The sequence below is a fragment of the Carcharhinus amblyrhynchos genome, chromosome 5 (genome assembly GCF_965287045.1).
Source record: "Carcharhinus amblyrhynchos chromosome 5, sCarAmb.v2.hapA, whole genome shotgun sequence".
NCBI lineage: Eukaryota > Metazoa > Chordata > Chondrichthyes > Carcharhiniformes > Carcharhinidae > Carcharhinus > Carcharhinus amblyrhynchos.
This window is the reverse complement of record NC_137328.1, coordinates 29,937,388-29,952,021: the sequence shown is the minus strand read 5'-3', so window position 1 is coordinate 29,952,021 and position 14,634 is coordinate 29,937,388. Positions and strand designations below refer to the sequence as shown.

Sequence of the window (14,634 nt, the reverse complement as noted above, 5' to 3'; positions counted from 1 at the left end):
TCTCCCTGGCTACCCTCTTGCTCTTTATATCTGTACAAAAAGCCTTGGGATTTTTCTTAATCCTGCTGGCCAATGCTTTTTCATGATCCCTTTTAGCCCTTCTTACTCCTTGATTACGTTTCTTTCTACTTTCCTTGTATTCCACACTTGCTTTGCGTGTTCCCAGCCTCCTAGCTTTGACAAATGCTTCCCTTTTCTCTTTGACTAGGCTTACGATATCTCTCATTATCCACGATTCCCAAAACTTGCCAGACTTATCCTTCATCCTTACAGGACTGTGCCAGTCCTGAATCTCTATCAACTTGCACTTGAAAGCCTCTCACATGCCAACTGTTGATTTGCCCTCAAACATCTGCCCCCAAACTACATTCTTCAGTTCCTGCCTAACATGGTTGTAATTAGTCTTTCCCCAGTTTACCTCCTTAACTTGAGGACTACATTTATCTTTATCCATCAGTACCTTAAAGCTTGCTGAATTACTCCAGTTTTCCTGCAAATTTGACACTTAGAATTGTTTTGGGGAGAATTCCGTCCATCAAATCTAAAATGTTCATCGTTTTCTTTCTCCACAGCACTTTGAAGCCTATTTCCAACATTTTTTGTTTATATTTAAGATTTCTGCAATATTTTGCCTTGTCAATTACATTTCTTCTTTGATCAGTAAGTTTGATACACTCAACCAATTTGCCTTAATTCAACCAAATTCTACTGAAGGTTTGGAAGAGATTACACGCACCTTGTTTCTTCCGCTTGGCGCTCTGCTTTTCAGGTTCAGATTCTGAACCAACCTCTACTTGTTCAATCTAAATTTAAAAAGAGTTCATACATTTCAGATCAAAAGTGAACTCAGTCTTGAATAAACCTAGGAACAGGATACGTGATGGAACTGTATTTTAATTTTCCTTTATGCTGTACATTCAGATATCTATAGGAAGATGATCTCTCATTGCATGCCCAATACAGATTGCAATCACGCACAGATAAGCTATGCATGTTATTTCACAGAAAATTGGGACTAAATAAGAACCCATGTTCTTTGAATTTCAGAACTCCATGGTAAGTGCAGGGCAGAGGCTAAATCTCTCTTGAGAAGCAAAAAAAAAGGGTTACACGTGTCATCAGAGGAGGGTAACTGATGGCCAGTGTGAATTCTATGAAATCGACTGGGCTAGTGACAAACTAAACTGGAAGCAGATTTCATGCTGGGCCTAGAAACAATTCAGTTCAATCTCAACAGACAGCAAAACAACAACATCTAATCAATTCTGTGTATAACAATAATGCAATATTTCAAAAGAAATTGTTACATTAGGTATGTATATGTATTTTAACCCACTCACATGGATTTAATTTAACAAGTTTAGATTTAGGTGCTTAGGTGCATCAGAACCAGATTAATGTTCACTGTTAACAGATTAAGACCCAAAAATAGCACAGAAACTTGCAAATTTCTTTAAGCATTTGTACAAACCAACAAGATGTTCTCTACCTTTCTCTTTCTTCCCCTCTTGGCACCTTTCTTTGGAGCTTGTACTATCGCAGCTTTCTTCGCAGCTGTTTCCTATTAAAACAATAAGGCATCAAAATGGACCAACTAACCATAAGCTTATATATGACGCAATTTAAATATAGAACAAGGTTTAAGTGCATTTTGTTGGGGGTAAAAATAAACCTAGACCAAGGGAAGAACAAGGTAATTACTTCAAAAAAAGATTATGGTGTGGCATCACATAACCCACTTTAAATTCTACAAATCAGATATAAATTGAAGGTCCCCAGCAGAGGATTAAGCCTGTTCAAATGCAATAGATTGGCAATCAGCAGGTTTGTGGTGTGTATAAATGGGGAAGAGTCACAACCTGAGAAATAAGAGAAGGGTTACGCACGAGACCTGAATTAGCACTGAGAAATATTATGCAGCAGAATCCTAGTCTCAATGATTAGGCTCAAGGCCACTTAGGAAGGTAACCAGGGATGGCTCACTTAAATGCTACAAGCCTCACTGCAGGGACACAGAGGCCCAACTTTATTTTGTAACTGAGTGAACAAATCAGAGGTTAGTTTGGCATATTAATCTATTTCCTATGGAACTACCAAGACATTAAAGTTACACAGGAATGAAACATAATCACTGGAGACTATCATATGAAAAAACAGAGCAATGTTATAGTGTTGGTAAACATGGTAAGAAGTCCCACAACACCAGGTTAAAGTCCAACAAGTTTATTTGGTAGCAAAAGCCACTAGCTTTCAAAGGTGGCTTTTGCTACCAAATAAACCTGTTGGACTTTAACCTAGTGCTGTGAGGCTTCTTACCATGTTTACCCTAGTCCAACGTCAGCATCTCCATATCATAGTGTTGGTAATCCAGAGATCTTGGTGAATAAATTGAGAGAATGCAGATTTACATCCTACTGTGGCAATCTTAGAATTTGAATTTAGTTCAAAAACCTAGAAATAAATTTCTGATATTTTGACCTTTAAACAGTTGGATTATCATAAAAATGCAGCGAACTCATTCATGTCTTTTAAAAAGACCTGCTGCTCTTAACCAATCTGGATGATGTGTACATAGAAACATAGAAGATACGAGCAGGAAGAGGCCATTTGGCCCTTCAAGCCTGCTCCACCATTCAGCACGATTATGGCTGATTGTCCAACTCAATAGCCTAATTCTGCTTTCTCCCCATATCCTTTGATTCCATTCGCCCCAAGTGCTACATCTAGTCACCTCTTGAATATGTTCAATGTTTTGGCATTAACTCCTTCCTGCAATAATGAATTCCACAGGCTCACTATTGGGTAAAGAAACATCTCCCCATCTCTGTCCTAACTGTGACCTCTGGTAGCGGTGCCTGGAACCATCGGGAACATCCTTTCTGCATCTGTCCCGTTTAGTCCTGTTAAGAGTTTTGTAAGTTTCTATGAGGTCCCCCCCTGTCAATCACCTGAACTTCAGCAAAAACTATCATAACCTAGTCAATCTCTCCTCGTACATCAATCCCATCATCCCCGGAATCAGCCTGGTAAACTTTCGCTGCACTCCAACAAGAGCAACAACATCCTTAGAAAAGGAAATCAAAACTGCACACAATACTCTAGATGTGGCCTCATGAAGGCCCTGTATAATTACAAAAACACTTCATATTCCGGTACTCAAAACTTCTTGCAATGAAGGCCAACATACCATTTGCCTTCTTTACCTCCTGCTGCACCTGCATGCTTAATTTCAGCAACTGGTGCACAAGGACACCCAGGTGATGCTGCTCACTTCCCTCTCCCAATTTAGTTGTTCAGGTGGTAATCTGCCTTTTTGTTTTTACCTCCAAAGTGAATAACCTCACATTTATCCAAATGCTGCATCTGCTACTGATTTGCCCATTCACCCAACTTGTCCAGATCATGCTGAAGGATCTCTGTATCCTTGTCCCACCTAACTTGGTGTCACCTGCAAATGTTGAGATGTTACATTTTGTTCCCTCATCCAAATCATTAATATATATCGTGAATAGCTGGGGTCCCAGCACCAATCCCTGTGGCATCCCACTAGTTACTGCCTACCAATTTGAAAAGCACCCATTAATTCCTACTCTATTTCTTCTCTGCCAACCAGTTTTCTATCCATCTCAATACACTTCCTCCAATCCCATGCGCTTTAATCACGGTCAAGCACGATTTCCCCTTCACAAATCCATGCTGTCTGATCTTGCCACTCTTGCTAAATGCTCCGCTATAAAGTCCTTGATAACGGATTTGAGAATTTCCCCCATTACCAATGTTAGGCTTACTGGTCTATAATTCCGTTTTCTCTCTACCTCCCTTTTGAATATTGGAGTGACATTAGCTACCTATCTGCAGGGACTGTTCCAGAGTCTACAAAATCCTGGAAAATGACCATCAATGCATCCCAGTATTTCTAGAGCCACTTCCTTAAATACTTTGAGATGTAGATTATCAGGCCCTGGGGATTTATCTGCCTTCAATCCCATCAATTTTCCCAGCGCCATTTCTCTACTCATCTCCCTAAATTCTTCCCTCTCACTAAATCTTGCATTCTCCAGCATTTCTGGTATCTGATTTGTGTCCTCTTTTGTGAAGACAGAACCAAAATATGTACTCCGTTGCTCACTATTTCTTTGTCCCCTATTATATATTCCGCCATTTTTGTCTGTAAGAGACCTACACTTGTTTTCAATCTCTTTCTCTTTACATATCTATAGAAACTCAACATCGGTCTTTATGGTCCTTGCAAGCTTACATTTGTACTATATTTTCCTCTTCTTAATCAATCCCTTGGTTCTTCTTTGTTGAATCCTAAACTGCTCCCAATCCTTAGACCTATTATCTTTCTTGGATAATCTGCATGCTCCTTCCTTGGATCAGATACTCCTTCCTACTAAATTCCTTTGCAAACCATGGATTGGCCCTCTCACCCATTTTGCTTTTACGCCAGACAGGAATAAACAATTGCTGCTGTTTCCCCGTGCATTTCTTGAATGTTTGCCATTGTCTATCCACTGTCATCCATTGAGGTAACCCTCCCCAATCTATCAAGGCCAAATCACTCCTCATATCTTCATGGTTTCCTTTATTAAGATTCAACACCCTAGTCTCTGAATCAACTACTTCACTCTCCATTTTGATAAAAAAAGTTCTATCATGTTATGGCTGCTCGACCCTAAGGGGTCTCGCATAGTTAGACTGGCAATGATTCCCTTCTCAATTTCTGTTCTACTATGAAGTCATCTTTCATAGTTATATCAAACTGCAAAAAAAAATAACTCAAAAAAGAGTCACCATCGCTCTTTCAGGGTAACCAAGTTAAACAATATATGCCAGCCAAGCTTGTGACACCAACATCCAATGAACTAATAAACTAAAAGAGATCTCTGGTAGGTACGATATTTTAGTCTAAATCTGCGCAGTTCAGCAATGGAAGCTGCATTTAAACTTTCCCAAAGTGTCGGACGACATAAAGGTTGGTGGATTTGTGGATAATGATGAGGACCATCAGAAGATACAGCGGGATACAGATCAGTTGGAAACTTGGGTGAAGAGATGACAGATGGAGTTTAATCCAAACAAATGAGAGATAATGTATTTTGGAAGGCCTAAATACAGATAAGAAATATACAGTAAATGGCAGAACCCTTAAGAGTATTGATAGGCAAAGGGATCTGGGTGTACAGGTACACAGGTCATTGAAAGTGGCAATGCAGGTGGAAGAGGAGTCAAGGCAGCATATGGCATGTTTGCCTTCATTGGCCGGGGTATTGAGTTTAAAAATTGGCAAATCATGTTGCAGCTTTATAGAATCTTAGTTAGGCTGCACTTAGTGTTCAATTCTGGTCGCCGCACTACCAGAATGATGTGGAGGCTCTGGAGACAGTACAGAAAAGATTTAACAGGATGTTGCCTGGTTTGGAGGGCATTAGCTATGAGGAGAGATTGGAGAAATTTGTTCTCAATGGAGTGACGGCGGTTGGGGGAGAACTGATAGAAGTCTACGAGATTATGAGAGGCATGGACAGAGTGGATAATCAGAAGCTTTTTCCCCCAGGGTGGAAGAGTCAATTACTTAGGGCATAGGTTTAAGGTGAAAGGGGCAAGTTTAAAGAAGATGTACAAGGCAGAATTTTTTACACAGAGAGTACTGGGTGCCTGGGACTCGTTGCCGGGGGAGATAATGGAAGCAGATACAGTAGTGATTTTTAAGGGGCGTCTTGACAAGTACATGAATAGGATGGGAATAGAGAGATATGGTCCCTGGAAGGGTAGAGGGTTTTAGTTAAGATGGTCAGCATGGTTGGTGCAGGCTTCAAGGGTCAAAAGACCTGTTCCTGTGCTGTAATTCTCTTTGTTCTTTATCTGCTGGATTATTCAGGGGACAGACAACTGGAACTTGGATACTGTTTGTTAATCTGTAACAGTTTTAAAATATACCAGAGAAATCACTAGTTTGCAGTAAAGATTATAATACCATAGGACCAATGGATTTCATTCTAATCCGGTGTGATGGTCAGAGATCACGTTAATTACATAATAAACTATCAAGATTATTTCAAGACCCAACTGCCGTACAGCTTTCTCTCAACAGCCCGAATTCCTCCCTTACAAACTCTAACATGTCAAAATTTTCATTGCCCACTTCCTGTTTCAGATTTTTTTTTCACCAAATTGCACCTGTAGCCTCTTCTGAGTCCTGGTCTCACACTAAATTCAAAGTCCTGGCTTTGTTGGAACCATTCCACAGCTCCATGCCAACTTACGTTCAAATTCTTCTTCCATCATAACTTCACTGGCTTCCAACACGTAGCAGTAGCTCTAGCTATATTTTTCATATTACAAGACTGCAAATGTTGGACCCTTATTCAAAAAGGGGAGAGGATAAAGCCTGGTAAATGGGAACTTGCGGAGACAAGAATCCATGATAACGCTATTACTTGGGAAAACTGCAGGTTAATAATTAACAGATTATATGGATTTGTTCAAGGCAAACTAGGTTTGCCTAACTTGAAACATTTTTGAAAATGTGTGTTGGATTTTCAAAAAGGCACTTGATAAAATGACCCATTAGCAAAAATGAAGCCCATGGATTGAAAGCGTCAATAGCAGGGTGGATACGCAATTGGTTAAGGATCAGAAAGTAGTGAGTAGTGGTGAATGGTTGCTTTTCCAGAGAGCAGGAAAATATATCCAGTGGTCAGTGTTAGAGCTGCTGGTCTATTTGATATTACTGATGATCCAAACTTGGATATACAAGGCATAATTTAAAAGTCTGTAGATAACATAAAACTTGGAAATGTGGCAAATAACAGTGGATACCAACAGACGAAAGGACATAAACTGGTGAAACGTACACACATATATCACAGATGAAACAAAATTGAGGCATAGCCTTTTGGTTGAAAAATGAGGGACAGCAATATAAACGGAATAATGCAGGAACAGACATGTAAAGGTTTGGCTGAGAAGGACACAAATGTTTGGCTGAGAAGGACAGGTTGAGAAGGCTATAAAAAGCAGACCTTTGTTTAGTACAACTTCTGTGACCCTTAAGCCTCTATTATAAAGCCAAGAATCCTTGACTGCTTTTTATGTTGCCTGGTATGGTGGGAAGGTCTTATGAGGAAAGGCTGAGGGACTTGAGGTTATTTTCATTGGAGAGAAGGTGGTTACGAGGTGACCTAAATGAGGCATACAAGATGATCAGAGGATTGGATAGGGTGGACAGTGAGAGCCTTTTACCTCGGATGGTGGTGGCTAACACAAGGGGACATAGCTTTAAATTAAGGGGTGGTAACTATAGAACGGACATCAGAGGTAGGTTCTTTACTCAGAGGGTAGTAAGGTCGTGGAATGCCCTGCCTGCAGCAGTTGTGGACTCGCCAACTTTAAGGGCGTTCAAATGGTCAGTGGATAGGCATATGGATAACATTGGAATAGTTCAGATTAGACCGTCAATAGATTGGTTCCATTGGTCAGCGCAACATCGAGGGCTGAAGGGCCTGTACTGCGCTGTAATGTTCTAGGTTCATAAGTGACTGATTGCTCTGTGTGGAGGACTCTGTCCAATTCTGGGCACCACAGTTTAGGAAGGTGTTAAGGCTCAGAGATAATGCAGAAATTTATTGGAATGATATGAAAGATTCACCAAGCAAGTTATTGGGTGAACTTAAAGAAACTGGGGGTTCCCTCCAGTACCTGAAGCTTAAGGAGAAATCGTTTTTAATAGCACAGCGGTCTACAGTTATTGGCAAAAGGGGAGTTAGTTTTCTATATATGTATGTACGCATGCACATTACATACAAGTTGTTACGATCTGGAATACACTGTTGTAAGACTAGTTGAACAACTTTCAAAGGGAAACTAAATACATAGTTGAATGGGAAGAAATTTCAGGGCTATGAGGATAGAGCATCTCATAATGGTTAGCTCAGTCAAAGAGCACGCCCTAGGCTAGATGGACCAATGTCCTCCTTTTGTGCTGTATTATTCTATGGTTTCATGTTTCTTCCTGTCAGTGTTCAGCCATTTTGGTCTTGTCCACTGAAAGTGCTTCCATTAACTCTTTCCTGTTGTCACTTCCCTACCTTTAAGAACCTTATTTGGCTTGTTACTGCCACTTGATAAATCAAGTTATTCTGATGGATATTGCAAGTGAAAACATCCAGACAACCATGAGCTAGGTCTTACCTGCACGAGTAACCTAAAACACAGCTAAAAAAGATGATAAACCAGGCAAAAAACAGTAAAAACACCAAACACTGTGTTCTTTAGTTTATATTTGTTAAGTGCAGGGTGTCATGCACAATGATCATTTGATGATATATATTACTTACTTCATCACTATGCTTGTCGAACTCTGGTGAACTGGCAGCATCAGATTCCTCTTTTCCCAGATTTGAACCACCTGTTTCCTTCCCCTCTTCAGCATCTTTGTCCGTTGACAACTTGCGAGCTCGTTTATTAGAACCCTAAAAAGTACCCAAATATTGTAACACGCATCACAGGAACAGATTCAATCACCAACCCATCAGATGTAATGCATTTCTAATCATGGAGTAGTGTTCCAATGTTGAACTTCTCTGATAGTTAGTGACCACTGGGCCTTGTTGTGGAAAGTCAAAAAAGTTTTAAATACCATCCGTCGAGTTAACTGAAGCAAGAAAAAAAGTAGTGGAGCACAGGAGACTATCCCTGTAACCAGTCAGCATTCATTTTCCAAGAGCACATGAATAACAGCCATTTCACAGAAGGCACTAAAACGCAGTTAGCATTTTGCAAGAGAAATCATGCTCGAAACAGCAGGAATGCAATGAAGAGACAAATTTTGATAATCTGCATAAAGAATGTCCCTATGGAAGTAAACATAGGTTTAGTGCCCAAAACACTAGACTATTGTTCAGAATATATCCATCAAATGTGTCTGAATAAACAGTACTTCCCATACTACAAAGGAATGCAGACTTTCAAGTCCACTATTCCTGCACCAGTCAGAAACTAATTTTATTGATGCACAAGTAGACAGACACCTGTTGTTCCATCACAATAACAAAACAGATTTCAGCTACAGTAGGCAAGTTAGAATCATTGCCTCAATAAATCTGAACAGCAATTTGCATAAATAACAATGCATTATGTGGTGCAAGACTGAATTAAAGTTTACAGCGCATATACAGAAAAGCACACAGTGTGGCGAATAGGTTGCAGTGTGGCAGTTGCAAACAGGCTGTGTTCTAATTATTCCTGGATGTGCAGTTGTAGTGTATGTGGACTTCCAGAAAGCATTTGATAAAGTGCCAGATAACAGGCCCATCATCAAAAGTACAATTGCATTGTTAACGTAAGCCTACTTTAAACAAATTTTAAACTTTATGAAACAAAAGTGACAGTAGCAGCATGGATACGAAATTGGCCAAGTGACAGGAAACAGAGAACTGCTGAAATTTGGTTTCTTGAATTGGGCGAAGGTATGTATTAGCATTTCCCAACATTGTGTTGGGACCCTTGCTTTTCTTGATTATACATTAATGAACCAAACCTGGGAGTACAGTGCATAATTTCTCAATTTTAAGATGACAAAATTGATTGTAAATGGAGGATAATAAGAGAATTCAGAGGACGCATGCAGACAATGGCAGATGAAATTTCATACAGAGGAGTGTGAAGCGATTCATTTTGGTAGAAAGGAAAAGAGGCAATATAGAGTACAGGAGTAAAGGGACCTGGGGTATATGTGCACAAATCATTTAAGGTGACACAACAGGTTTGTTAATAAACCATACGAGATCGCAAGTTTTATAAATAAATAGGTTCAGAGAAGCAAAGCAATAAAGTTATGCTAAACTGTATAAAACATTGGTTTAGCCTCAATTGAAATATTGTGTCCTGTTCTGGACACCACATTTTAGGGATAATGACATTAGAGGGTGCACAAAAGATTTGCGAGAATAGTTCCAACGACAGTGAACTGCAGTTACATGAATATACTGGAGAAACCATTCTCTTTGGAAAAGAGAAGATTAGAGATGTTCAAAATCATGAGGGATCTCTACAGAGAAGAAAGAGACAAACTGTTTTCAATGGCAAAAAGATCAAGGATCAGAGAAGACCAATTTAAGGTGATTGCTAATGGGAGGAAAAACATTGTGCAGCAAGTAGTAAAAATCTGGAGTGCAATGCCTGGCAGCACGGGGAGGCAGATTCAATCACGACCTTCAAAATGGGAATTAGATAATTATCTGGGGTAGGGGAAAAGGTGAGAGAGTGCAACTAGGTAAGCTGCTCTTGTAGAGAGCTGAATGGACACAACAGGCCAAATAGTCTCCGTCTCTGCTGTAACCATTTTATGGATACAAGGTTTTCAGGAAAGAGGAAAAGTGCGACAGAACTATTTTAGTGCTGGAGAGAGATGTCCGAAAAGGTGATTGACAGAGCATATTTAGTAATATTTAAGAAACAGTAGAGGTACATTACTGGTGTATTCCCACTAATTTGGCTGATAATACAGCAGATTTTCAGGAGATTCAGAGGAGGGAGGTGTGACAGGTCTAAGACCTCACACACTATTTTTAAATTTACATTCCTAATATTTTAAAAACTGGACAAGAGCCTTTTAAAATGACTAAACTATGGGGGCAATTCTCCAAAAGAATTCTAAATGCTGAATTGGCTTAAAAACTGGAGTAAATTCTGCTGTTTTTTTCAGCGGGAGTTTCAAAATGAATCTCCCACACTGCAGAATGCATGATTCCCGCGAAAAATCTGTGGGTGGGGCATATTCCTGCTGAAGAGGCCGCAGCATAACGCTGAGCAGGCCACTGCGCATGCACCAATCTGTCAGCAGCAAGATCGGCCCACATACGTAGCTCCGCGCTGCCGGCCCCCTGATCGCTGCTCCCCCCAACGTGTCCAGACCAGCCTCAATCTGTCTCCTGCTCTCCCTCCCCCCGACTCGAGTGGCAGCAAGATACCCCAGCTGCCCAGTGGGCAGTGCCGATGTGCCTCCTGGGCACTGCTCATTGCCCCTTGGGCAGTGCCAGACAGCCAGGCTGGCAATGCTAACCAGGCAACCACCCCACCCCCGCCCCCCACACCCTGAACCCTCCAGGGATCCTCGACGGCCCCCGCTTCATTCCAGTGGGGTCAGGCTGCCAGCTCCCCTCAAGTGGAGCTGAAGTGAAACACTCCTGATGGGGAAGGTGGAGGAGGGGGTGGGGTAAGGAAGAGAGGCTAATTCATCTGCATGCTCCTGTCTCATTGGGAAAATCAACTCTACTGGAAAAATGAATTATCCAGCATCAGTTCAGCCATTTGATTCTAGGCTCTGGAATCATGTGAAACTCTGGTCATTGCCCTGTAAATCTTCCTTTCTATCCCTTGTTTATTGTCTGGATATACAGGCAGCCACATAGCAAGATTCCTTCTTGCATTTTGAGTGTTTGAGATTAAACTAACCCTATGACTCTGAATTCACCCTATCACAAGTTTGCTATAGGATTATTAATAGAAATTGGTTTATGCCAAAACTGAGGGACTGGGTAAAGGGGAAAATCAAAATATCTTTCTGTTTATGAATGGGTGGTAAACCAAGAAATCAGTGTTTAAATTAAAGCACCTCCTGTCCATTGCAGATGCAAAGACTGAAGTGTAGTGATAGTGGGGATTCCAATTATGCCAGTCTATGTTAGCATAATTAGTGCAAAAGGAAGCAAGGGAGAGGGGGTTCTGAAGCATGTTAAGAAAAAGATTCATGACAAGTACATTTTCAGCCCAAAGAGGAAGGAGGCATTGCTGGTTCCGGTAGAGGGGCATTTGGGGAACGATTATAAATTTGAGGTTGACTATGGAAAAGGACTAGAAACAATCCAGAGTTCTTAATTGTAGGCCAGTCAATTTCACAGACTGAGAATGACTTGTCTTGAATAAACTGTAATCAAGGGGGTGCTTTAATCATTGCATGACAGTCGTGAAGTGGGGTGTAAAGCGATTAGTGCCTGTTTTCACGAACGGTGTCATTTTACGAGCGCCGATTTCCAGCGCAGCCTCTCGTCGGAAATGGGCGAGAGGCAGTTTAATCTACTGAAATTTATTTAAATGCTGTTTAACATTTGCTTAGCAAGCCCGGCACTCAGTTATCTGGGCTCGCTCCCTGTTTATGATGTTGCTGGGAAAGGTTCTCGCTGACAAGATAAAGACATGCTCCCCATGTCTTTATCTTGCACTGGCTGTGCCAACCTGGCACCTGAATAACGCCAGGAGGTGGGGCTAATGGGGGAGGGGGGGGGAACAGGGGCTAGTAGGGGCTGGGTTTATGTGGGACAGGGGCCTGCTGCCACTCTGCAGCAGTCGGTCTGGGCAGTGAGGAGTCAGCAGGGACTGCACTCCAGCCATGGGCCTCCACCATTGCAGGAGGGGAAGGTGGGGGAGCTGCTTCAGGCTGCCTGCAGTAGCCTCACAACTCTCTCTTTGTTTGTCCCTAAATAAAAAAGTTTAAAGTTTATTTATTAGTAACAAATAAAGCTTACATCAACACTGCAATGAATTTGCTTGGAAATTCCTCTAGTCACCACACTCCAGCACTTGAGGGTCAATACCCCAACCTGCATGTCTTTCAGATTATGGAAGGAAACCGAAACACCCAGAGGAAACCCACGCAGACCCAGGGAGAACGTGCAAATTCCACGCAGACCATCACCCAAGCCAGGAATCAAACCCAGGTCGCTGGCGCTATGAGACAGCAATGCTAACCACTGTGCCGCCCCTGCTACCACTAATGCGCATGTGCAACTTCACAGGCCACTCCCCTCTGCAGGCTTCTGGGAGTGTTAAGCCCCACCCACAGGCTTCTGCAGCAAACAACAGACTTGCTCAAAATTTTGCAGGCAGAGTGCATATGAGTGGGCCTAAAAACACACTCAAGAAGAATGATCTGAAACTCTCCTAGTTTCAAGTCTGCCAGCACTTAAGACAAAAATTGGTAAAATACCATCCTAATTGTCTAGAAACCCTTTGACAGAACAACGGGCTTTGAAAGAGGAGTTGGTCTGGATACAGTCCAAGGTACATTCTTACAAGGTGGAAAGACACATCAAGTAAAGCTGAAGCTCTCTTGATGATGAAAAGTAGAGGACAAGATGAAGTTGAGAAAAGACTACAGGTGACAGATGTCAGGTTGACTGTACAAGTGAAGATCAAGCTGAACACAAAACATTCAAAGGAGAAATGAAAAAGGAAATGAGAGTGGCAAGGAAAAAGTATAGCAGTGAACAAAGAGAACCCAAAAGTCTTCTATGGATAAATAAATTGTAAAAGGGCAATAAGAGAGGGATGGAACAAATGTGTAACCAAGCAGATCCACCCATGGAGAAAATGCTAAATGAGTACTTTACATGCACCTTTACTAACGATTTCAAGAGAACACAAATAGGCTTGTGGAATGAGTGGACACGGGGCAGATGAAAGTTAATGCAGAGAACATAAATGAAGAATGAGGCAAAATAAACTGAAGGGAAGAATTCTGAAGAGGGTGCAGGAACAGAGCACATGAGGCATGCGCACATTAACCTTTGAAGACAGCAGTTCAAATGGTTAAAAAGACATATGAAATCCTGTACTTTACAAACAGAGGCATCAAAGGAAGTTATGATAAACCCGTGAAATATACTGGTTTAGCTGGCGTTTTGTGCAATTCTGGAAACCTTAAAAGGATGCAGAGGCTTTAGAAAAGATGCATTGAAGAACTACATGAATGATTTCACAGATATGGGACTTCAGTTACGTGGAGTCTGGAGAACTGAGGTTGTTCTCCTTACAGAAGGCCGAAAGCAGATTAGATAGAGGTGTTCAAAACCTTGAGGTGTCTAAACAAAGATAAACTGTTTCCAAAATGTCAAGAAAGGACATGGATTTGATTGAAAAAAATAACGAAAGACATAAGGGGGCAACTAGGATTTAGAAAACTGTGCCTGTGTGTATGGTAAAAGCTGTGCACTCCATTCGCGGCTTTCAAGAGAGAACATAAACACCTAAAAGTAAATATTTGCAGGGGTAAGGGAATCGGTGAGCCCAATAGCTTCTTCCTGTGATGTAACCATTCTATGCTCCTATAAGCTAGTGCTGTAGATCTCTATAAAAAGGATGAAATTTTAAGATTTTAAATTTAAAATTTTAAGAGCTGAAATTTTAAAGTCATTTGTAAAACCGACAAGAATTTTGTTTTGCCTCATCAGTTACACCACTATAATTAATGCTCAGCCAACCTTATTACATTTGGAAATGGAGGACAAATCCCACTCCATTTTCTTATGCAGCAACTCAATGGTGTATTTTGAATACAGCGAGCCTCACGCCTACTTTCTGTTACTTGCTTTTATGTTTTGCACCAATTAGTTGCTGAACTCACCTGCTGTCCTAGAAATTTGACAGTAGGATTATTTTCAACTTCCCACAGTCCTTCGTTGAAACCCTTTCGTTTGTTGGGTTTCCCATATTTCTCTTTGTTTTCTTCATATGGATAAATGTCTCGTGGACCCAAATAGGCACTGCAAAGTTAATGAAAAATTAAAATACGCTCAGTTTTGATATTTCCTAGGTCACAGCTATATCTTTCAGTACAAATTTCAAGGGAGA

The 14,634-nt window shown here is 41.0% G+C and overlaps 1 protein-coding gene across 2 annotated transcripts in view; it reads right to left on the bottom strand.

Annotated features, from left to right (window-relative positions):
- The window catches only part of psip1a (PC4 and SFRS1 interacting protein 1a), a 62,322-nt gene that overhangs the window by 39,762 nt on the left and 7,926 nt on the right, over positions 1 to 14,634 (bottom strand). For both annotated transcript variants that reach the window (XM_080188558.1, XM_080188559.1), the window contains exons 3-6: positions 14,408 to 14,546; positions 8,343 to 8,477; positions 1,490 to 1,561; positions 737 to 803 (exon numbers count right to left, since the gene is read on the bottom strand). In XM_080188558.1, coding sequence (XP_080044684.1) covers positions 737 to 803; positions 1,490 to 1,561; positions 8,343 to 8,477; positions 14,408 to 14,546 — 413 coding nt within the window. The remainder of the gene's footprint in view (positions 1 to 736; positions 804 to 1,489; positions 1,562 to 8,342; positions 8,478 to 14,407; positions 14,547 to 14,634) is intronic.